The sequence below is a fragment of the Cibotium barometz genome, chromosome 20 (assembly GCF_041138505.1).
Source record: "Cibotium barometz isolate CiBa-2024 chromosome 20, ASM4113850v1, whole genome shotgun sequence".
NCBI lineage: Eukaryota > Viridiplantae > Streptophyta > Polypodiopsida > Cyatheales > Cibotiaceae > Cibotium > Cibotium barometz.
In genome coordinates, this window is record NC_141065.1 from 34,145,373 (window position 1) to 34,170,635 (window position 25,263).

At 45.4% G+C, this 25,263-nt stretch overlaps 1 protein-coding gene across 1 annotated transcript in view; it reads left to right on the forward strand.

Annotated features, from left to right (window-relative positions):
• The window catches only part of LOC147627805 (uncharacterized), a 41,788-nt gene that overhangs the window by 10,986 nt on the left and 5,539 nt on the right, over window positions 1-25,263 (forward strand). The window contains exon 3 of the mRNA XM_086814776.1: window positions 13,292-13,364. Within this exon, the coding sequence (XP_086670902.1) occupies window positions 13,292-13,364 (73 nt within the window). The remainder of the gene's footprint in view (window positions 1-13,291; window positions 13,365-25,263) is intronic.

The following is a 25,263-nucleotide window of genomic DNA, read 5'->3' on the forward strand; positions in this document are numbered from 1 at the left end:
CAGTCCCAAACAGCCCCTATCTCAGCCTCAGATTTGCAGCTCTTCCTCATTCCATTGGGAAGAGTGCATAGGCTCGAGATTGGACATCATTGGTGTTTCTACAGCCGTGTACAGTTCAGCTTGACCCTTGGTCTTCCTAGATCTTGCGTTTGGCTTATCGTCAGTCCACCGTCAGTCTCTTCAAAGTAATAAAGCATACTATTCCGGTAACGGGATAGGAGGGGGCCCTTCAGTGGGTAATTCGGGACCCCATACGGTGCACAGTTTCCACTCTCTTAATCTCTTAAAGTTTGAAGTCTTAAAGTGGATTGCTAAACTCGCGAAACTCAGGATATAGAAGATGGTGTGAGCATTTGTGTGACATGATTCTCAATTACGAATACTTCCGCTGCATGTTACATTTGTATCATATTCAGCTTGTCCACACACACTGTATCCTAGCATGAGGGCATCCTTGGATGGTCAGATTGCGTTCCGGCACGACCACCGACTTCAGCATCATGTCTACAGAGGAGAGTACCCATCAGCCAAGAAGTCTCCCCCGAAGGAGACCTTGCTCTTCCGACTATAGGAGACACCATAGCTCTACTTAGAGCTCAGAACTAGCTTCTGATGGAGCGTCTCCAACTCTTGGAGACAATAGTAGCACCTCCTCCTCCGCCTCCAGCAGCCCTCGACTACATCTCCCTCTTCTTTCAGATGGAACAACAAAGAAGAGAAGACGAGGCCAGACGGAGAGAAGAAAAAGCAAAATCAGAAGCAAGAAAAAGCAGAAAGACGGGACTCTGAGGAAGCCCAACGTAGGATCGAAGAAGACCGACGTAGGATCGAAGAAGATGGACGTCAGGCTGAACTTGCCGTCCGGGAACACCAACAAGAGCTTGATCGAGAACGTATGTTACTCGAGCACCAAAGAGAAAAGGAGGCCATGCATCTTAGATACCAGCACCTCTCTTCAGCTTCCCTAGCCTCAGGTGCCACTAGCCAGCAGTCTACAGCATCAACTACCGTCATTCTAAGTCAACCAAATTTTAGTAAGTATGATGGCAAGTGTGATCATTTAGCAGTTAATCAGTTTATTCATCAATTTACTGCTCATTTTTTATTAGCTAGGATCACAGATCCTAAGGGTAGAATCCACGTGGCGGCTCCCCACCTTACAGGTGAGGCAGTCACTTGGTGGCAGCAGTGGTCTAATCTTCGTGTCATAACTTTTAGCTGGGATACGTTTGTTCATGACCTGAAGACCAGATTTCTCCCGCTCCAGTATATGACCGGTCTGGCAGATGAGCTCTATGGACTCAGACAGAACGGGTCTCCAATGCTTCAGTTTTTCGGATAGGTTATTACTTTAGGACAGCAGTTAGGGCTATTTGTGCAGGCCATGATGGAGCAATTCATTTGTGGATTGGATCCCAACATTCGGTTCACAGTTCGCGACTTTGCTTTTGTGCGTGGACTTGTTTATTGGTATTTGGGTTATTCTATTGAAGCCCATAGCAATCTCTTCTGGACTCATAACGAACTTGTTTGTTTTGTGTTTAGCAAATACGAATTTTGGATAAGTGCTTATCTTTGTATGTGTATACAAGGAGAAGGGTGAATTGTTTGTCTTGAGTTGTTTTAGGGAAACGTTTTCAATGGTTGAATAGATTGGCATCAATGGTTACACACTTGAGCCTACCTCTCCTCCAACGAGTACAAACATGGAGCGTAAGTGGTAAGAGTGAACTTGAGTCCAGGTGTGGGGTCAGAGTACTAACATGGAGTGTAAGTGGTAGAGTGGACGTGACGAGGGCAAAAGGACAAACGGACCAAATGTATGAGAGATCAGAGCAAAACAACACAGCATGAAATGAGTGAGTGTATATATGATGAAATCCAGTACAAGAGCTCAGGGTGAGACTCTGAAGGAGCAGAGAGGGCTGCTGTCCTGTGGTAATGCAGAGGGTGGAGAAGGCCACAATCCAAGGCAGATCATAGGCTGCTGTCACCATTTGGCCACCCAATTGGTCCACCCGTGCTTTCTCATCATGTATGTACATTGGACTGGTGTCCATGGCAATTGTATATGCTGGGGATTGATGCCACTCATGTGATACTGTGGACTTAGCTTTCCGTTGGGACTTGTGCCTCTGTGTACATGCCCGGAAGTGCTTGGTGGATTGGTGTTCCATTGGGTCTGGTATCTCGTGTACTTGCGTGGAGTACGTCTATTTTGGTATAGTCTCATGAACGGGGATTGTCCATACCAATGCTGCATTGCATAGCATCTTTATGTGCTTGCTTGCAATTGAAATTGCATGTTGTTTTCATGCTTGCTTGACCAATGTGTAGTTTCGGGTAAGGGGACGTCCGCCCGCGAACCATGCGTGTGAAACTGTCTGTTGACATGGTTATGTGGCATGTGACAAGTGGTAAGTATTGGTCATAAACCTAGCCTTAGGAGTTAGCACTAATTTATAAGTGAGTGTGTACACACTTCATTAAGTTTTGGGCGACCAAAACTCACTTATAAATTATGACCAGCTCAGTGTTCACACACACTGATGTCCCGAGGTGGACACCTAGACCTTATCCCCTTTGTACAAAGGGAGTAACCAGCCATGTGTCCACTCTAGCTTGCTCCACAAAGCACCTACCTGCCACCTACACTGGACAACTCACCACCTCACTACTCTCTCTAGAGATTGGCGCCGCCTTCATGAGGGTTGTTGGGCTGCATTTTCTGCACTTTCTCCTTTCCAACTCCATTTCCAAGCTTGCTAAGGTGTTTCTCAAGCTTCCAAGAGTGTTGCCGGGTGCTAATCACTCTCCTACACACTCCCACACTCTCCTACACGCTCCCAATGACTGAAATTCAGCAAAACAGCTCTCTTTATTGCTGTAATTTCTGGTCTTTTTGTTGAAAACCCTAATTTCAGTCCTCCTTTCTCAAGTTGAACCATGAAGCTTTCCCAAGGTTCCTTTCATCCTCTTGAAGACTTTTGTCGCGAAGAAATGCGACAAATCGAAGATCTCATCACTCCAAGGACTTCCGTTGCGAAGACTTCCGCTGTCATCGACTCTACTTGCAGTTGGTAAGCTTTTATGGTTAAATATGGAAGCAAGTAGCAGGAGGGAGAAAGCGGATTACAAGATCACATACCCTGTGTAGTGTTCTCTTGTACTACGTGCTCTCTTGCAGATTGTTGCTACCATGTGTTGGTGGAACAATAGAGAGCAGATGGTAGGGAACATGGGCATTTGGGAGGGTAGTGTGGGTTGCAAGTCTACATCGACAACCACTTGTTTGCAATACTATATTCATATGCATTGGTATGGAAATCTGGTTCTCCCAAGATCAATATACTTTATTTGAGGGAGGGGTTGGCCGTTCCGGCTCATTGTGTCTCTTGTCAATTCAGCAAATTACTTCTTGTATTTGAGAAAGTGTCCATCAAATCTCAGTGTATTTAAGTGTATTGATTAGCATTGTGTTCAACCAAGTCACATTGGTATCAGAGCATACGGTTCTCTTTCACTTCTATCGTGAGAGACGATCACCGTAAACACTAGCTATCTCTACACTTAGAACATTATGGACAGCCATACAATGAATGTTGGAGATGCTAACACAAGAGGGACAATGAAATGCATGCCTCCAATGCTTTACAAGATGAGCAAACTCATGTGGTGCACAATAGGGAACATGAATATCTGGGACAGTCGTCCCGTGGCAAAGAGAAGATGCAGGAAGAAGAGTTCATAGTCTTGAGGGCTGAACTTACTCGTATGCAGGCTCTTCTCCATGCACGGCAAGAAGAATTGAATCTCTACCGCCGTGAGGATCCATTGGTACATGACCGTTTGAAGGCCAAGAAAGCTGAATCTTATATGGATCATGCAATGGCAATGATTGCTCAAGAGTTGCACATGCAACCGAGGGATGCAGCACGTGCATACTTGGTTCGTACCGAGGATGCCTATGCAAAAAAGGCAACCATCCCACATGTCTTGGAATCCCCACAGGTGCCCGAACAAGAACTTATGTCTAAGAGGATGAATCTCCATGCTATGGGAGAGGAACAATCATTGACTTCACGCCACGCAGGAATACCGTGAAGGATACAATGTTTATGGTAGTGGTCAAAATGTATGTCAAATACCATTGTCGGCTTAAAATGTGCATGCACAACACATGCAACATGGGTTGCAATTTTCTGTTGATGCAGGTATTCCGCGTGTCTCTCATGCCACTCATGTCTTCGAGTGTGCTCGTGAGGGAGAAGCTATGGCTGAAAATGTATCAATGCATGTTGAGGGGCCAGCCATGCCTCATGCTTATAGGGCACATGTATCTATGCCTTATGCATCGCCTTTTGGTCCTAAAATGATGCGAGTCACAGAGACTGTCCCAATGGACAAACATGGAGGAAAACATGTTGAGATGCAGGCATATGCATCAAAGTCTCGTGACTTCAAAGCCGGAGACAAATCTGTGAAGTTTGATGCATATCATGGAGAATATGATGCAACAAAGGCACTTGCTTTTATTGCCCAGTTTGATATTGCTTTCGGTGATGAGGATTTCACTGAGAAATCCATGATCCGGCATGTAAGCATGTTTATGAAAGGCACTGTTGCCCATTGGTGGCTCAGAGAGAAGCTCTCATCGAATCCTGTGAGATCATGGGAAGAGTTCAAGGAGAGGTTCTATGCTCAATTCTTGCCTCCCAGTGCATTGAATGAGATAACAATGAAGTGGGATTGGGGGAATCAATGAATGCATATGCACAAAAGTTTTGGAAAGTACTTTTTGGAGGTGTCTCCATTTATGCATGTCACAGAGGCGGAAAGGCATAGTTGATTCTGTACGTCGTATGAGTGAAATCGTACGTACCTGTCGTACCGTACGGATTCGTACGATACCGTACGAAAATGAGTTTTTTTTTTTTTTTGGGGGGGGGGGGTTTGTTTGTTTGTTTGGGTGTGTTTGCGTGGAGCAATTTCAGTCTTCCGGAGAGCCATGCATCGCCCTTTGCAGCCTATAGGGAGCTGTTTGTCAGGAGCGTGTGCACTTGCCATTGCCATATTAGACAAGCGATCATATTGCCTGATGAGGAGGAGGAGGAGGCAATCTTCATGGAGCTCTATAGTGAGCTTGTGGCAGCAGATACTCGCAGCACCAGGAGTCAGCATGGACGGGGCCGAGCAGTTGGAGTTCATAGGCCTCCGCCTTCGACATCGGCAAAGGGTGGCCTTCGCACATATGTGAGGCGGGGATCCTCGAGCTCCAATCCCCTTCTCATGATGATATTCCATTACCCCCTCATGATGATACCCCACTGCCTAGAGAGCCCTTGTTTGATGATGATGGCAACCTACTTAGCGAGAATGATCCCGAGAGTGTCTCGTCCACCTTCGATGAGTCCTCTTCAGAGAACTCTCTTGATGGACACTCTAGTGGTGATCATGTTGATGATCATGCAGATGTTGGTGATGATGTAGACTTTTGATATGTTATAGCTCTCTAGGCATTGGGCATCTATCTCCTTCTAGTCCATCAATGATGTATTGTAGTATGTAGTATCATGTATGTACGCATGTTGGCGGTCGCCCATGCCATGAGTTTTTGGCCTATCCTTTTGTAGCAATTTTGTACTCTAATGGCATGATGACATTATGTTCATGGTTCTACTATTTTGTAACTTCTTGTCTACAATTTTTAAGTTTAGGAAGTATTTTTTAAAAAAAAAAACGTACTAATATCGTACCGTACCTCAAAAAATTTTAAGGTACCAATTAGTACCGTATTTTATCGTACCGTACCGTATCGTACCTTTCGTACTAACTAACCATGCGGAAAGGAAGAGAAGGTTTTAATCGGGATTACAACCCGTGTACAAAGCGGGACTACAAATGTATCCTGGTCACACCTTACACCAATTAATCGTAGCCGCCACTGCCATCGAGCAATTGGAACTCAAATTGAGTCGATCCAATAAGGCTAAACCCTCATTTCAAGGCAAAGAGAGGACTGTCCAAAACCTGTAAAATAATGGACAGCCTCCTAAAAAGGACCAAAACCAAGATAAAAATGGTCCAAAGGCTGAAAACAACACTACCAAGAAGCGTCCCTTCAAACTGAGAGACTACGGTCTCACTCCGGAGCAGAAAAAGCAATATATGAGCGAGGGAAAATGCTTTACTTGTGGTAGCACCGAGCATATTGCAAAAGCATGCCCAAATAAGAAGCAGCGTGATAATGCAAATGCATCAAAGTCTAATGTGCATATGGTTCTGGATGTGCAGGGCAACACTTCACATGATAGCACAGGGTTGTATGTAAAGCTTGGGGACAGCTCAAGGATCAGTCCGCTTTATTCATGTTTGATGATTGTGCATCTCAGAATTTCATATCCACATAGATGGCAGCTGCTTTGGGTATTGAAGTGGAGGACATGGGTCATCAAATCGAAGCAGGGGCTGCCTTTGCTGGTAGAGAAGTGCAGGTCATGCCTAGTTTTGGCAAGTTGCGCATACACATTCAAGGCTATGTGGATCATGAGGATTTTCTTGTGGCGCCTTTGAATGGTTGTGATGTATTGCTTGGAAAGCCTTGCTGCCTTGGCATACACATATTGATCCGAGCAAGGCTTACAAGACCAACAGGATCACCTTGTATGAATCGTGCTGTACGAATAGGTTCGTATTGGTACGAGAAACAACTATGCATGATGCATCATTGGTGGTCACAGGGGCATGAACTCAACTTTGGAGAAGTTAGAGCGGCAGTTTTATTGGCCAAGAATGGGACAAGACGTGTTCACTCAGGTGCAACACTATGAGATTTGTCAGAAAGTGAAAGCGTCTCATCGGAAGAAAGCAGGGTTGCCTCAACCATTGCCTGTTCGTGAGGGACCTTTCCAAGATATATCTATGAATTTTGTGACAAATTTGCCTTCCAGTCCGGGTAAGTGTAACACGCAATGTTTGACTATTGTTGATAAATTTAGCAAATTTATTATATACTTATTCCATGTAGGGCCAATGTGACCGCCGAGGACTTGTTCATACGACATTGGTACCCGATTGGTGGGCTTCCTAGGACCATAGTATCAGACCGTGATGCCAAGTTTACTAGTCATTTTTGGGGGGCGTTGTTTGACAATTTTGGGACTAAATTGAACTTGTTCATTGCATTTCACCTACAGACAGACGGCCATACAGAAATTTACAACTAGTTGGCCTTTGATGTGCTGAAGTGTTATGTCCACAATCAGCAAGATAAGTGGGAATCTTATTTGCCTTTAGCTCAATTGGTTTTGAATGATTCGTTTTCTTCAGCTATTGGCAAGACTCCTCATGAAGCAGCATTTGGAAGACCATTCCAATTGCTATTGACTAGAATCTAGTCTTCAAGCCCTGAAGTGAACAGATTGACGGAGTCTTACCAAGAAATCTTGGAATGAGTCAAAGACAGGCTGGCTAAAATGCAGGAGGCCTGCACTCGACAGGCCAATAAAGATAGAAGGGATGTGAAATTCTCGGAAGGAGATTGGGTATAGCTTCGGATAATGAAGCAATGGCTGAAACAGGTGGGCAAGTGATGCCCAAAGTTATCTAGATTTAAGAAGCTTTGGACCATTTCCTATCCACAGAAAGATCAACGGGGTGTTGATGAAGTTGAAGTTACCCTCCGAGATTGACCATGCACGATTGACCATGCAACGAGGTATCGATGAAGTTGAAGTTACCCTCCGAGATTGACCATGCACGATGTTGGCTCAAACCATATGCAGGTCCAATGTTACATGCGGAGGCTCTGAGAGTCTTCTTTCAGCCCTAAACACCATCCCGCAACATGTTGATGCAAAACGCATACAAAAGAGAGAGAGAGAGAGAGAGAGAGAGAGAGAGAGAGAGAGAGAGCTAGCTAGCTGAGTATTCAGTATATTCTAATGTACAAAAAGGTAGTACAAATCTTTACAGCCATAGGCTGCCTTCATGAAAAGGTAGTAAACCCTATTCTATGCCGAAGTCTTCTTTCAGCTCTAAACACCATCATGGAACATGCTGAATCAAAACGCATGCAGAAGAGAGAAAAGAGAGAGAGAGAGAGAGATATAGCTGAGTATTTAGTATATTCATAATGTACAAAAAGATAGTACAATCTTTATAGCCATAGGTTGCCTTCATGAAAAGGTAGAAAACCCTATTCTATGCCGAAGTCTAGCATGGCAATCGTCCGTCGATGGATTATCGTTGATATCATTGTTAAAATTTAATTCACTGGCCATGATAGGTATCCGTTACTGCCCCTTCAAAAAAATCCTGCATGTAGGCTTCCTTGAGATGGAGTAGTGCTACAACTCTTTTCCAAAAAAAAACTCAGTACTCCACTGAGTTTTTTTTTTCTGTGGAGAACTAGTGGGCGAAACCCCCTTTTTATACACAAAAAAGGTGACTTGCTTAAAAGTCTTTTTCTTTAAAATGCTTTTGCTTATGTTTTCTTTGGCCCATGGTTCTTTTTCCCCTCAAAATAAAGGTTACCTATAAAAAAAACATCGATGTTAAAAATAACCTTGTTTTCTTTTGCTAAACACTCCAAGCCTGTTGTGTATGTGCCTTGCTGGCTTGCGTGTTTATTCTTGGCTGACCTGCTCAGGCTCGGCAGCGCCTTTCTATCATTGACCCAAACGTAGGAAAAACACTTTGCTTGCTTCATCTCTTTTCCGCCTTTTGAAGGCTTTCACACGTGTAAAACCCCTCGGACAGTAACTCTAAGGCCACAGATTACAGCAGAGCACCTTCTTTGTGGAAAAAGAACAATGAGAAATACCTGAGATACGACATCCTTGCCAAAAGACATGCATACCCCACAGCTTTCCCGCGGTTAGAGTTGCTGTGATACCAACTGTAGAGTCCTGTCCAGATCTTCTCTAATCACAGCTGCATAAAACATGGTTAGTCCAAACCAAATCGTGGAGTAGCAAGCCAACTCACCACCCAACCATAGGTTCTGTCGTTCAAACCACCCCCGAGCCAGGGGCTAGAGTTCCTCTCTAGAGATCCATGCTTGTCAGCATCGGTGTCCCATACCAACGGCACGTGCCCTCACGAGGCCTTCGGCAAGAGACTGCATCCACATTGTGCACGTGGCAGGAGAGTGTCCTCTCGGTCCAGGCTAGACCACTAGAGGTGCATCCGCACAACTGATACCGATAATAACCCCAAGCCACACTTTTTATAGTGCTAAATCCTGTTATAGCTAACGTGCTATAAATAGCTATTAAACCTATAATTATCGCCCTAGCCGCTTGCCCGCCTACGAGACCCTAATCCTGGGGCTCCCTAACCCTGCTGGATTGGTCCCTAATCTTTCTGGATTAGTGCCAGGTGCATAACACTGTGCTGACTCCTGCCTTTAAATGCATGCTTGAGAGCTCTGTTAAATTGCTTGACCGTTGAGCAGGAGGTGAATTGATTGATGACTGAAGAGGGAAGGGGAGGTGTGTTTGACTCCCCATTGCTGCTAATATGCAGGTGCATCACATGTGCTCTCTGATCGGTTGGCAGTAGGTCTGGTAGCCAGCCAACAAGCTGACCAGCAAAGGAGGCTGATGGCCCTAGGTGCTGGCAGCACCCACATCAGGACCAGCCAGTGACGGATGCCAAAATGTGAACATGGCAGCCTGCTCAGGCATGTTGGGAGGAGTGATGCATGTGCCACTGGCATGTTGGAGAACACGCCTTATTCAAGTACAAAAGGATAAGTGTGTGTGAACAGCCTCTAAAGGGCAACACATGTATGTATGTTTGTGAACCCACTCTTAGAGTGGTGCACCTAAATATCTAGATGTTATACCAATCTGACCTAAGCAGTCACGTCATACAGGAGAGGCTCTAAGCCTATAAAGACATTGTACTTGATTGGAGAAATACTACATAAGTCACGCCATTTGACTCTTGCAAATCTCTCTTTATTTGTGCATTGTCTTTCTCTCTCTTCTCTCTCTCGCTCGCTCTCTTTGCTCCAATGCTATAGCCATGTTTCAGTACAAGCTACATAGCCTTGCTCACAACACCTAACCCTAAGGCTGTGGTTTAATGTGGCATCGCTCAACATCTTTATCCTTAGCAATGCAATATCCCCAATGCACCCTCTCATATCCTCTTATCAATATGCGGGCTTACAATGTTATTTTTTTAGGGGCGGAATTGTGTTTTAAATATTATATAGAAGAAAGTATACGCAATTGATAGCCAAATCAATAGATGTAACTCCCACCAGTCAACAATCAGGTTTTCATCTCCCTTCAGGGGGTCTTCATACGGTGTTATAATCCCATCTAATCACGCCGCGCACACGCCCACTCCCTGTTAAATCCCCATAGGATCTCCTCGTAGAACGTTCTTGGTACAAGACTCGAAACCTGCAAACAAACCAAACAAACGTGAAGGGGGTGCAGGCCTGACTTACCTCCCAACCTTGACAGCCATGGGCAAGCCCACAAGTCTTGGCTGTCCCCACCGAGCCACTAGCTGAGCTAACCAGATGGACGTACTGACCAATCTCTACCTCGTGACGTCCCATACCGCCACGAAGCTGGGCCTCAAGACTGTTGTCGCCCTCGGCTGCATAAAGCAAGTGCACGTCTGCACTAGATCCAGGCTCTTGACCATAGAGCTCTCACAAAGACACGTGATACTCTATATGAACTAATGACTAACCTTGGCCACCCTTTTATAGGCTCTTGGCCGGTCATCGAGTGTTCACACTTGGGCGCCTGCCCGTCCATACATGGGTGTCCGCCCGTTAGTCTATCCCTAACTCAGCTCGCCAATCAGCTTGCCTAGCTCCAAGCTTCCCCAAACCTTGAAGCTAGTCTTGTGTGCGTGTAGCACACGGCGGTAGATACACACTGTGCACATGACATACTCTCCTTCCTCAAGAGCTCACTCCTGAGCTTACTAAAAAGCCAGTCAATGTCTCCATGTAGCATCCTCCTCAACATGATCCTTCCACTTGATCTTGTATTCCGTGATAAGCGTATTACGCAATCTTCTTTCATGAAATCCAAGAATCTTTTCAGGTTCGTGTGGAACGTATGTCATATCCTCGACATCTATAATTTCTTGAGGAGTAGCTAACTGGTCTATTCCACCCAGTACTTCCTTAAGTCTACTGACATGAAATACAAGATGAACTTTCACATGAGAAGAAAAACAACAAACCCGAGAAAAGAACGAAGTTGTTTCACTGTCTGCGGTACAGGCCAGGCCAGAACCTTCTGAACTTGGTCATAGTCAATGCTCAATCCATCTCTAGTGATCTTGTGTCCCAAGTAAATGATGTCGGTTATGAAAAACTCACATTTACTTAATTTAGCATATAGTCGATTCCGTCTTAAAATAGTTAAGACAATCGTGAGGTGTCTAACGTGATCCTCAAGAGTACAACTATATATCAAAATATCATCCAGGAACACAATTACAAATTTTTTCAAATGTTCACGAAAAAGATCGTTCATCATTTGCTGGAAAGTGGCCGGAGCATTGGTTAACCCAAAAATTAATACGAGAAACTTGTAATGGCCATACCTAGCTCGAAAGGCAGTTCTTTCGACATGCCTTTCATGAATACGTATCGGGTGATAGCCAGTACGTAAATCTATCTTTGTGAAATACTTCGCTCCGGCTAACCGGTCAATCAAGTCATTTGATCTAGGGAGAGGATAATGGTTCTTAATTGTCAGCTTGTTCAATCTCTTGTAATCTATACACATTCTCTAGGTGTTGTCCTTCTTTCTCTTGAGTAACACAGGTGCACCCCAAGGTGATTTACTTGGACGGATCTAGCCCATTCTCAAATAATCTTTTGAGTTGTTTGGCCAACTCATCTTCCTCAGCTTGGCTCATCCTGTAAGGTGGAATACTAACAGGGTCAGCACCAAGGACCAGGTCAATACGATGATCAAATGCCCTATAAGGTGGTAAGCCTGATGGCAGTTCCTTAGGAAATACATCTTGAAACAAATCGAGTATCTTCTTTAATTCTTTGCTTTCAAACACACTTAATTCATTGACATCTATAGTAGGTATGAGAAATGAAGAAAGTGGAATCAAGACATAATGGAAAGCAGTATACAAGGAAGAATCCATTATATTTTCAAAATCAACTGGATGTACAAGAGGTCCCTGAGAGGGATGTATACAATAACCTAAGATACTATACTGGGTGTTCCTATGTTCAAAAGCAAAAGTATGACTAGACCAATCTATCTAGACTTGAAGAGTCTTAAACCACTCAATCTCTAATAACAAGTCTACATGCTCTAGATGCATAATATAGCAACTCCAGAGTATCTTCGTAGTCCTGAACCCGGATCGGTAGCGTCTCCACCTTTCGATCCCATACTGGCCGACCCGCAGGTAGGCGTACCTCATAGGTATGATGGCTAGGTGTTGTGTCAAGACCCAATTTCTGCACAAGTTTGTAATTAACAAAATTGTGTGAGCTGCCAAGGTCTAGAAGAATGTGGATTCTATGGCCATTCTTTCTCCATAAACTCGGAGAAGATCATGCAAGCCAAAAACTTTAGAGTTGAACAGACAATCAGAACATGAACTAGCATTGAGTCATCTTGAAGAGGTCTTTTCCACTCTTCACTTAAGGCATGAGATCTTAACACGTAAAACGTCCGTTTTTTTTTGTTGGGCGTGAGACCTTAAGGCGTGAATTTGAAATGACCTTAAGGCGTGAATTTGAAATATGAACTTGTTTACTAAACTCTAGGAATACACCATTTGCCGAGAAGATTCAAAGTTAAATGGTCTTTTCGGTAGGAGTTTTGATTTACAAGAAAAAGACAAACTATTGAGGTGACATGCAAAATGATAGTGGGGAAACAGGTCCCTTACACTGTTCCTTGCCCAGCAGCAGGTTAAAACCGTAATGTGTTTATAATACACCACTAACAGAAAATGATAATTTGTAATACTAACATATGTGGTCTTATCATCTTTGTAATTGGACCTGTATATTCGGTCGTTTCAGGTTTTACAGATTTGGATTTGGTTCTGTCTGGACTCCTTGCTGACTGGGGTTTTTTCTCGGACTCTGAGAAGTTATTAACTGTGTCCTATTATTTATTATATAAATATACTCAAAAAAGGGGAGAAACAAAAGAAAATGCTGACTTGTCTTTGCACATGAAATTTTCTGTGGCTGTTTGAGCATATGTTATGCTTACCTGTGCTTGGTGTGTTCATCCTTGTTGATGATGAGCTCTTCTTGACATTGCAGGCCAGGATAAAAAAGATTATGCAAGCTGATGAGGAAGTGGGAAAAATTGCAATGGCAACTCCTGTTTTAATCTGTAAGTTGTGTCGATGAAGTGGTGCATGCCCATAAAGTGGTTTGTTATTCCTTTGAGAAATATCTTTCAGTTGTATCACGAGTAGGTAACTGTATCAGGTTTTGGTGTGATAAGTTGTCAATTTAGTCTGACCATTTTTCAAAGTAGCCTGTTGATGTTTTACAAATATTGCATTTGATCGTCCAACTTGGGTTTCAAGAGTTTTACCACATGGGTACTTGATCCTCTTTTTCCTAGATGTTGTTTTCATATGTTAGATTTGTGTCTGACAGAGATGTACATCTTCACGCAATAGGAGAGTTGACATTTTTGGGTTTTTCATCAGGATTTTTTTGGGGATATGCAGTCAAACATGGAGCTTTCTTTAATTCTTCTTAAAGTATTTTCTTGTCCCTTGCAATAAAAATGGTCATGTGATCTCACTGATCACCTTTTTTTAGGTGCTTGAACTTTACATCGAGTGTCACACTAGTTGTCGATATCTGTATTTTTCAAAGGCCCCCACACTTTGCTTGGGATTTTTCTCGCTCTGTGACCCAAGAGAATGAACATTCCGGGTTGCTTGTCAAGCTGCAAGTGGTCGTTAAGCAAGTAGCCTGTAGTGCCTGATTATATTTTTCAAAGACTTGTGCATGAATGCATGGACTCTTCCTATTGGAGCTCAGCTGACACAGACTACTCAGAGATCGTCGCCCCCAATAGCCCTCCTCTCAGCTTACCATCACCAGTTTTCTCCAGCCTAGAGGGGTGGATAGGGAGGCACCAGAGCCCATCACAGTGGATATGGGAGCCTATACCAGAGTGTCCCCTCGTAGCAGGCTCATGAGAGTCTCATCAAATCGGGCATGCACACTCTAGAGAGCTAGACGCCCTTGTCTTGTTGGACCCCGATCACCCCTAGCTCATTAGCCGTGGATTTAGGAGATCGTGGCCCGCTGTCAAGCAACCTCATCCTCACAGTAGACTATCGACATCTCTAGCCTTCTTGTATGGACATACAGGGTTGATTGACTGTTTTTATTCAGCTCTTTCATATCCCATCATCACCTACTGTACCCTATACCTAGCATAGTAGGATCTAGATTTGGTCTCATAGACCTAACACCGAGAAGGAAGAAGGGGAGATCAATGACAACACTCTCACGGCTATCAAAGAAGAGATCTCCAAGGAGATCACAAAGGACATGGAGGGAAAACTCGAAGCCAAGCAGTCGGGATGGGTGAAGAAGAACATCCGTAAAGAAGTGAGGGAGGAGACTCAAAGGGAAGAACATCAAATCATTCACACCACCATTGAGGAGGAGAAGACGAGGCATGCCCGTCGCCTCAACATTCGAGTCACAGGTATAACCGAGACACCCAACTCCACTCGCGAGAAAGACGGACAACTTCTATGCATGAAGCTAGGCTACAGGGAAGAGGACCCTCTCCCCTTCACCAAAGCATGGAGAGCCGAGAAAGACTCAACACGCAAGCGAGCCCTCATCTTACAGTTTGCAGGAGAGACGGAGAGGGTCACCTTCATGAGGAAGAGGGTCATACTACGAGGCTTAGAGGGAGCTCCTATTTTCTTGGATGATGATCTCACAAGGATGCAACTAGAGCATAGGAGAGCTTGCATGCCACGAGTCTTACACGCAAGGAGAGAAGGCAAGAAGGCCTTCTATTGAGATGTTCGGGTCATCATTGATGGCCGGCCCATGGATTAGCCGTTTGGTCCCTATGGGACACAGACCAGGCCACTGACAGAGATACACATGGCAGTATGGAACTGTAATGGTTCACTATGGGTGCAGTCTGGACGATTGGAGCATGTTTCCCTTCTTGGCAACCTTTTCAATGAAACCCAGTCTCCAAATGCAACTCCAAATCTGCTGAAGATATGTGCATCTGTTCCATCTTGTCCCCTTTCCCTTCATGCCCTGTTCCTGAACACTTTCTCTAGTCTTCTTTTCCCGAGTATTGAGTCTGGCACTCTCACTCCATCCCTTGGGAGGATCATCCTCTCCTGGAACCGTTGCCTGAAAGCCTTTCTTGGTATTCCCCAAGTGGTACCTGACTTGTGTTACTCTCCTTGGACTGTGCACCTTCATCTGGGATTGAATCAATGTTTAGCCTTGCTGAGCCTAATGCTCTGATACCAATGTCACATGCGAGTCTTCTTTCAGCCTTGAACACCATCTTGGAACATGCTTGATGCAAAACGCATACAGAAGATAGAGAAGAGAGAGAGAGAGAGATAGCTGAGTTTCAGTATGTTCATATGGTACAAAAAGGGTACATTCTTGGCTGTCCCTCAAAAGGTGGAAACACCTAATCTATGACTCAGTCCATGGAGGACTGGATGATCTACACTTTTCCTTGGCATAGCCTTTTATAGGCTCTTTGGTACAAGAGAGCTGGTGTCATGTGCACAGAGTGTATCTACTGTGTGCAACACGCACACAAGACTAGCTTTGAGGCTTGGGGTAGCTTGGAGCTAGGTAGGCAAATTGGCGAGCTGGGCTAGGGATGGATTGACGGGCGGACGCCCATGTGTGGATGCCCGGTGACTAGCCAAGAGCCTATAAAAGGGAGTTAGTCAGTGTCTCAGGAGGCTATGCGAGAGTTATGTGGTCAGGAGCCTGGATCTAGTGTAGACGTGCACCTGCTTCATGCAGCCGGGGCCGGCAACAGTCTCCAGGCCCATGAGGGTAGCCTCATGGCGGTATGGGACGTCATGGGGTAGAGGTTGGTCGGTACGTCTAGCTAGTTAGCTCAGCTCGTGGCTCAATGGGGACAGCCAGGGCTTGTGGGCAACCACGGCTATCATTGTTGGGTGGTGACTCAGGCCTGCAACCCCTCCTTGACAATTTATGGCTTTGTTTTGCAGGTTTTGGGTTTTGTTGCAGGATTGCTCTACGGGTAACAAGAGACTTGGGTATGCTTCTCATCGTTCTCTTCCTATGAATCGTTGCTTTTGCTATCAAGTCGTTGCTCTATGTTGCATGGAGATTGTGGTTGGCGTAGGGAAAAAGCATGTCTAGCCGTGTGAGAGAGGGGAGAAGAGATCACGGTGGTTTGTGTGTGGAGTGACCCCTCTTTTGAAGAGTCTCATGCTAGGCCATGCTTGCTACCCTAGGGGCAGGTGGCTCTACAGAGGTCGTAGCAGGCCGTACAAGCCACATGGCAGCCGTACAAGGCTGTACGGGCCTGTGCACAGGTATAGCAGAGGGGCCTGGACAGGCCGTACTTGTGGTACAGGGATCGTACGAGCACAGCATGCGCAGCTGTACATATGTATGGACTGGAGTGCAGTAAAAGCAGCGTCATACCTGCACGACAGCCTCTGAACAGTCCGTACAGTGTACGGATAGCTGTGCGGAAGAGGCGGCAGTAGTCCAAAAACAGCGTATATCAGTTTTTTTTAAAGAAAAAACAGAATGTTCTATAAAAAAAACTGAGCGTTGGTTTCTCACCAAAAAAAAAGCATGATGTTTTTCATATAAAAAGCATGGTATGATTTTTTGAACAAAGCTGGACATTGTTTTTTTAAAAGAAGGCATGGGAGAGTCTTTTTAAACAAAAAGGAAACTCAAATATTTACACACATTAGAAAAAAAACAAAGCACATGAGTTTTTTGAAAAAAAAGCTGAAAGTAATTGATTTTTTTAAAGAACTCAACAGTAGGCCTTTTTAAGTATAAAAAGGGGTCTTAGGCTTTAGTTCTCCACAGGCAGAGCTTGAGAGTTATCTAAAGATATTAGAGGTCTTTACTTCTTCATGGACGGATAGGACACCATGGTACTCCACTACATGCGAGATTTCCCTGGGCAGCAACGGCTTTCTCGGGGTTGACCATGGCCGGTAGAGAGCACGACGATCGTCAGTTGGATGAGATCGTTCAACATGGTGACGATCATCAGGTTGATGGGGTGATGGTCGATGACCTTGTCACCCTTACATGCGAGATTTTCCTCGGCAGCAACTACTTTCTCGGGGTTGACCATGGCCGGTAGAGAGCACGACGATCGTCAGTTGGATGAGATCTTTCAACATGGTGACGATCATCAGGTTGATGGGGTGACGGTCGATGACCTTGTCATGCAGACTGTAAACCGGCCTCGGTCTTCAGACAAAACCAAAGGGCGGTGCAAAAACAAACTTGCACACAAAACACTTCAACACCATTGAGGACCTAGAAAAGGAAAACAAACAGGGGGAGCTAGAGTGCTCCTGCAAACAGTACACGGACACCGATTGGCCCCAAAACGCAATGGCGTCCCTTGCGGTATTTCTTTAATTGATTATAAGAGCTTTGATTACAATAAGGCTGGGAACTCAGCTGTCACAGTAGAACTCCTGAAGCCTGCAAATACCCTGCGTCATGGCTTCATATCCACTCGGCATCCACAAACAAGTCCAGCCATTGTTCACATCAAAAGACTCACACACATTGAGTCATGCATACAGAAGTCTTCTCCCATGATCAGGGCTGCCACAACCATCCATAGCCTCTCACCCTATGAACAGCATCCATAGTCACAAGGGACGGGGGACGGCCATAAGTAGGGAACGGGGACGGGGGAGGGAACGGTACTCAAAAAATATTTTTTTTAAAAAATTTTTCTACTCTACACTTACTCTACTTTGGAAGTACATCAAAATGAGCACAAATTTACACTAAAATGGTAAGCTTTTGAGTCATATTAATAATTAAGTAGATACAAAATGAGTCATGACTCAAGAGTCAGGACTCAGGAGTCAGGACTAAGCCTTAAGGAGGCAGAATACATGGACGGACTCAAATGAGTCAATGACAAAAAAGTGCTGAAGACTAGAGGCTAGAGGCTAGAGCTAAGTAGTAAGGCCCATGAATCATGATCCATGAATGATCATCCACGTGAAGTGCTCTCCTCATGGTCATGGGTAGCTTGTGCCAAAGAAGCATCAAGCTCATCCTCAGTCTCATCCTCACCGGCATGCTGCTCCTGCACCTCATCCTCTTGTTGCTCTTCTTGTTGACTCATCTCCCACTCGGTGAAGGAACCCGAGTCGGTTTCTCTTCCTAGAGGCAATGTGGCTGTAGGTACTCCAAAGTTGCTCCAAGCAAGAGGAGCTGACGGCCTGGCTAAGTATGCGGATGGCAAGCTGCTGCAGCTCCGGTCCATCTGAACCAAAGTCCTCCCACCATAGAGCGGCACCAACTTTGAGGGGTGGACTGCAACTACACATGGGTGCTTTCTCTCTGGCGGGCTGATCACGCTTGGGCTCCCCATCATGACAGCCATAGGAGCCATGAAATGACCTGTACATCGAAAGCTGGTCCCTGATCTTGCGCCTAACCGATGCATCAGGCACAAGACGATCCAAGATGATCCTCCATCGAGCGCTCACCTCCCGGTCGCTCTCCTGCTTGTTGCCTTGGAATTCTGGGTCCACCACATAAGCTGCTGCATGCAATGGAGAGTAGTAGGAATTCCACCTTCCTAGACACAAGGCATGGATCTCCTCATATCTGTCTTCGTCAGGCACGAAGTCTTTCAACTTCTCTATCATGCGATCCATGGCCTCGTAGACCTTGCCTATGCATGGTTGCATAGCATCTACAATCCTCAATAGGTGGACTATGGGCCTCACCATAGCATCTGTGGTCTTCACACGCTCCCACCAAGAGGTGTCGTCCGCCCGTAGCCTACACTCTTGGCCAGTGTTTGTATGGGACTCTTGCATGGCGACAAACTCGTCGCTAAGGAAAAGCCCGTTCACCGGTACGGGCAAAGCTTGCATACCCATGGCCGAGAACCGCCTCCATGAACGGATGTGGTGTAGTTAACCTCCTCCCACCATGTCCATCCCGTTGTCCTTCTACGAGAAGCCCCGGCACGTGAGGAGGATGCCATGGTTGAAGATGGCTTGACTCTTGAACCTTGAGGAATGAGAGAGAGAGAGAGAGAGAGAGAGAGAGAGAGAGAGAGCCTAGAGGCTTGGAAGTTGGAAGAGTCAAGACTCAAAAGGCTTGAGGGAGAGGTGAGAGAGAGAGCGAGAGAGAGAGTCTAGATTCTAGAATCTAGATAGTAGGGCGGTGGCCCGTGGGCCTTGTGTGAGAGCCTAGAGCTTGGAACTTGGAAGTTGGAAGAGAGAAGAAGCTTGAGCCTTGAGAGTTGTGAACTTGTGTGTTCTTGTAGCCTTGTAGAGGCTTGTTCTTATATAGATAGGCAAGAGAGAGAGAGAGAGGAAAGCCTCAAGGGCAAGAGAGAGAGAGAGAGGGCCAAGCCTCAAAGAGCCAACAGCCATAAACGGCTAGAAACGGGCAGGCGCAATGGCCAAAAACGGCAAGCGCAACGGCAAAAAACGGCGAGCAACGGCTCTCTACCGTCCCGCACACTGTCGTCTCTGCGCCGTCCCCTGTGAGAAACGTGACGTGGGGGGGGGACGTCCGTTCGTCCCCGTCCGTCCCCGTCCCGGCGTTCCAAGCTGTCGTCCCCTCTGTCCCCTGTGACTATGACAGCATCACACCCTGACACATCCAGTGCTTCTGCATCACAACACAGACTCCCAAACTATCTCTCAAAAGAGAACTCGTATCACAGCACAGCATACCATACAGTCGACACACCTGTACCAACCCTTTCTACCTTCCAAGGGTACTATCCATCTCTGTCATGGATTCCCTGTCCCCTGCCCAATCAGTAGCAAGGCTGTACCAAACATGTGTCCATTCCTGTACCTTCTGCCTGCATGTGATCTATCTCTTGGAGAAACCCAAATACATGTTTCCTCGAGAAACCTATGACCTGTTTCCACATGAAACCCTTAGGCCTGTTTCCCTTTGAAACTTCTGTCTTGTTTTCATACAAAACCATTCATGGCGCCAACAACGGCATACATCTAGTTACCTGTTCCCTCATGAAACATCTGGAAACATAGAGATGCCCATAACTGTAGGTCCCTCTGTTCCTTTCTAGCAGGAAGAAAACAATCTGCTCCATGAGCACGCAGCCATGCGAGCTTGCATCACTCCCATGCCAAGAAACACTTGCAGCAGCCGGAAACCCAAGCACATAGCTGAATTTGCAGCCAACCAAAAACAACCCATAAACAGTCCTCGAACTGATCTCAAAACAGTCCCGAACCAAAGCAAAGAGAAGCTGAAAGTTCCATCAGTTCAACGCCATCGACATGATGTCTATGTTCATGAAAAACCAGCCCCTGTCCGCCTTTATGTCCAGAGAAACCAGCCCCTGTCCACCCAGGAGAAGAGCACGCACTGTCTGTCCAGCGCTGCCTGTAGCCGCTCGTTTGCCAAGAGAAAGAGAGAGAAAACATGACGTGCTGACACCCGTACCTGCAGTGGCTGTTCAGTCCACCTGCAGCCAGTCCAGCAGCGACCTAACACCTTCCCTTCTGCAACCATCAAGAGCCTGCAGAGCCTACTGTCCTTGCAAAAGAGAACCGGCTGCTGGACAGGGGAGCACACGTGGGCTGGTGCACAAGAGGAAGCCAGCGCATGAGCAGTCCAGTCCTCCGCTTTTGCACCAAAAATATAGAGAAGCGCCTGCAGCCATGCGCTTTTTCTCCCATCAAAAGGCGCCTGTAAGCAGCCATGCCATCAGCTCGCTTCCTTTTCAAAAAGTGTGAGAGAAAACCCTAGCGCATGTATACCAACAGAGAGAGACCCTGAAAACTGCTCGCCAGCCCCCCTTTCGACAAAAGCACACACGTGGCCCCAAAAATAGCATATGGGCGACGTTTACTTTCATAAAGGGCATTATAAAGATTTTAAAGGTTTTTAAAACCTTTTAAGTTAAAATCTCTTTGCCCCCTTCACACTTGGGGTTGTCCACACATGGGTTACTTTTTTTAAACTCCAATCCATTCACACTGTCCACCATGTCCCCGTGCACACCTGCATACTGTCCAGAGAAAAACACAGGGTCGTGACACAGACCATATTTTTTGGACGATATGGTGGTATACAATTGTACTCTAGAGGAGCACGTCAAACATCTGCGGTGCGTCTTGAAGAGTTTGAGGCAGGAGATGCTGTATATTGAATATGCAACGTGGGAAGAGTTACGTATGAAGCATGGCTATCAGATTGATGATACGATGGTCTCTTTCAAAACCAAGACCGTAACCGAGCAGGGGAACAAGCACAAAAGGAATTTCTTCGCGCTGATGACTAGCATGACAGAAGGAAAGTCTTCGGACCAACCTTTGAAAAATTCTAATTCGATTCTAGCGAAAAAAGGCCGTTTCCTCAAGGCTTTGGAGCTCAAGGAGAGACGTTGCTTCATCTGCGAAGAAAAAGGACACATGCGTAACGAGTGCCTGAAGAAGAAGGGTGCTAAGACCAACGCAGGACCCAAGACGAAGGGAGCCAACCAATTGTCTTTGACAGGTACTTTAGTCAATGTACTTTCTCACCCTAGTTCATGTTCTGATTGTCTGTTCAACTCTAAGGTTTTCGGCTTGTATGATCAACTCCGAGTTTATGGAGAAGTGAACTGCCATAGGATACACATTCTTTTGGACCCTCGAAGCTCATACAACTTTGTAATTGTTGTCAATTACAAACTTGTGTAGAAACTGGGTTTGGACACGACGCCTAGTGAGCATATCTACGAGGTACGCCTACCTGCAGGTCAGCAAGTGTGGGATTGAAAGGTGGAGAAACTACCAATCCGGATTCAGGACTACAACGATATTATGGAGTGCTATGTTATGCACCTAGAGCATGTAGCCTTGCTATTGGGGATTAAGTGGTTTAAGATCCTTATGGTCCAGATACATTGGTTTAGTCATTCTTTTTCTTTTGAACATAGGAACACCCAGTTTTGCATTCAAGGTGATTGTATACATCCCTCTGAAGAACCTCTTGTAAATACAGTTAATTTTGGAAATATAATGGATTCTTCTTTTTATACTGCTTTCCATTGTGTTGATTCCACTTTCTTCATTTATTGTACTTGCTATGGATGTTAATGAATTAAGTGTGTTTGGAAGCAAAGAATTTAAGAAGTTACTTGACTCGTTTCAAGATGTATTTCCTAAGAACCTGTCATCGAGTTTACCATCTGAAAGGGCAGTGGATCATCGTATTGATCTAGTCCTTGGTGCTCAACTTGTGGTAGTCTCCCACCTTCACTGGGTGAACATGTGCTCTCACTAGTCTTTCGGTATCGTGCACCAACAGGACGCTTGTACTAATGCCTGGCAAGGTGAAGCATCGCGGAGGGAGTGATACCTGGTGCTTCACAGTAAGCTTTGCTCCTAGTTTTTTCTCGTATCCCAATGACCTTCACTGGCTCCTCTAAATGTGAGGGCGCGGTCAGGGTAACAGCATAGCTCAAATTTGGCTTGGTGATCGTCATGTAGATCAAGATTCCTACGGGAAAAATCACCATCTCGGTGGCCTTTCATGGTGAAGGCAACTGGGGGTGTTGCTTGCCTACACAAAACTTGTAAAACAACATTTAATTTTAATTTTATCTGAATTTGAAAAATATAGAAACAAGTACCTGACAAAAGATTTCAATTCAGGTCTCAAGAGAGAAGATCATCTCCTTTTAATATACTCTTAGTTGGTGCAAACAGCAGGTACAGGCAGATTCTCCAGCAAGTACATGCAAGTACTCCAGCAGGTACAGGCGGGTGCTCTAGTAGGTATAGGTGGGTACAAGACAACAAGTACAGGGTTGCAGGCGGGTACAGAGCTGCCAATCGGATACTGAGCAGCAGCACCAGTTCAGTTGGAGGCGGGTACCAGGAGCAGCCAATCGGGTATTGAGCTGAAGGCGGGTACTGTAATTGCAGCACACAGGCAGGTTGGAGGAGATGAATTTAGGGAAGCAACCAACCAGTGTGTGAAAGCAGGTTCCAGGGCAGTAGCCAGACAGTCGACTTCTTTTTCCATCAACCACCCCACACCACCCACGTGTGGAGGGGATGAGGCTTCACATGCAATCCTTAATCTTAATTGGGATTGGGTCTTAATCAAAAGTTAATTCTTAGGCACCCACAATAAAAGTGTCTAGCTAATGTTTTAAATGTGTGTGAACACCCAACCTTATAAACATCAAGGTTTACATTACTTTATGGATTTTACATTGGAAAAGGCCAAAAAGGGCAATACTTACCACCTGTTCACACGCCACACCAACTCGTTAGCAAACAGCACACCCATGGTACACTGGGAGGCGTCCCCGTCCAGTGCACTAGCACGTCATAGCAGGCAAACACACGAAAACAAGTCATGCGAAAACAAGTTTATGCATGCAAACATGAATGAATGTGTACATGTAATGGATGAAATCTCCCTTTCATGAAACTTCTACAAGGATTTCTTGTTGGGCACAAAACTGGCGCGACAGAAATGGGAAGTGCTAGTTTTCCTATGGAGTGACAGTCCCATAGGCAAAACACATATCCTGGCACGGGCCTTCCTATGGAGTAGTCCTACCATGGAGTGACACTCCCATGGGTAAGACGCAATCCTGGTCATACACGGGTGGCAACAAACATGCTCCCGTCCATATGGCACAATACTGGTCACACGGGTGGCACAAAACTGGTTCCTGTCCATGTGACACAAAATGACAGACTCTTTCACATGGAGCATTGGCGTGGTCACATGTGAACATGGTACAAATCTGGACGCTCTATGGAGTGATAGTCCCATAGAAGTGGCTCCAGAAATGGAGATGGACCAAATGGTGACATGTATTACCTTTTGGGTTGACCAATGCTCCAGCCACTTTTCAACAAATGATGAACGATCTCTTTTTCGTGAACATTTGGGAAAGTTTGTGGTATTCCTGGACGATATTTTGGTTTACAGTCGTAATCTCGAGGATCATGTTAGACACCTCACGATTGATAAACTTAGTAAATGTGAGTTTTTAATGACAGAAATCATTTACTTGGGACACAAAATCACACAAGACGGGTTGAGCATTGACTATGACCGAGTGTAGAAGGCTTTGGCTTTGCCAATACCGCAGACGGTGAGACAACTTTGTTCTTTTCTTGGTTTTGTTGTTTTTCTTCGGAAATCTGTACAAGAGTACTCTCAGCTCACACTACCGATGACCGACTTGTTGAAAGGTCGTGGAGGTAAGTCAAATCAGCCTATCCCTTGGAATAACGATTTGGATACGGCCTTTAGACTTTTGAAAGATAAAGTCAAGGAAGCACCTACCTTAGCACTGCCCGATCCTAGTCGGCCTTATGTTCTTGAGACCGACACGAGTGAGTATGCGATCAAGGTTGCCCTATTCCAAGATGGTAGACCTGTTGCTTTTTCGAGAGTCGAAAGCTGGACGACACTCAATCTTGTTGGTCAACCCTTGAGAAGGAGCTTTACGCTGTCATTTATGCTCTCAAGGTTTGGAGGCATTATTTATATGGCTCCAAGTTTGTGGTATTGTATGTGTGTGATGCGGATGATTTGAGAGGACAAAGCTAGATGGGCAGAGTTAATGCAAGATTTTGATTTTGAAATGCGCTATCGCAAGGGGTCCATGACTAGTGTAGCAGATGCGCTTAGTCGGATCAGAGAGGTGAATACTTTGTCGTTCACCAAGATTTCCACTGACTTATTTCAGTCATTGTGAGGGCTTTGCAGGACTGATAGTTAGTTTGGTCCATATGGACAGAGGATCTAGGACGGGAGCTCATTGATTGACTAAGACTCGGTGACTGAGTAGTCTATGATTTAGGCTGTAGGAGGCCAGTGGATGATTTAGAATGGTTTACTGTTCCATAATGACAATTTGTGTACCGCAGGTCTTGGACATTCGGTCCAAGATTCTTAAGGAGTGTCACGACGCCCCTTTTGCTGGACCCCCGGGGCACACAGGACATGAGCTTTAGTGAGAGACACTTTCTATTGGCCAAAGATGAAAGAATATGTAG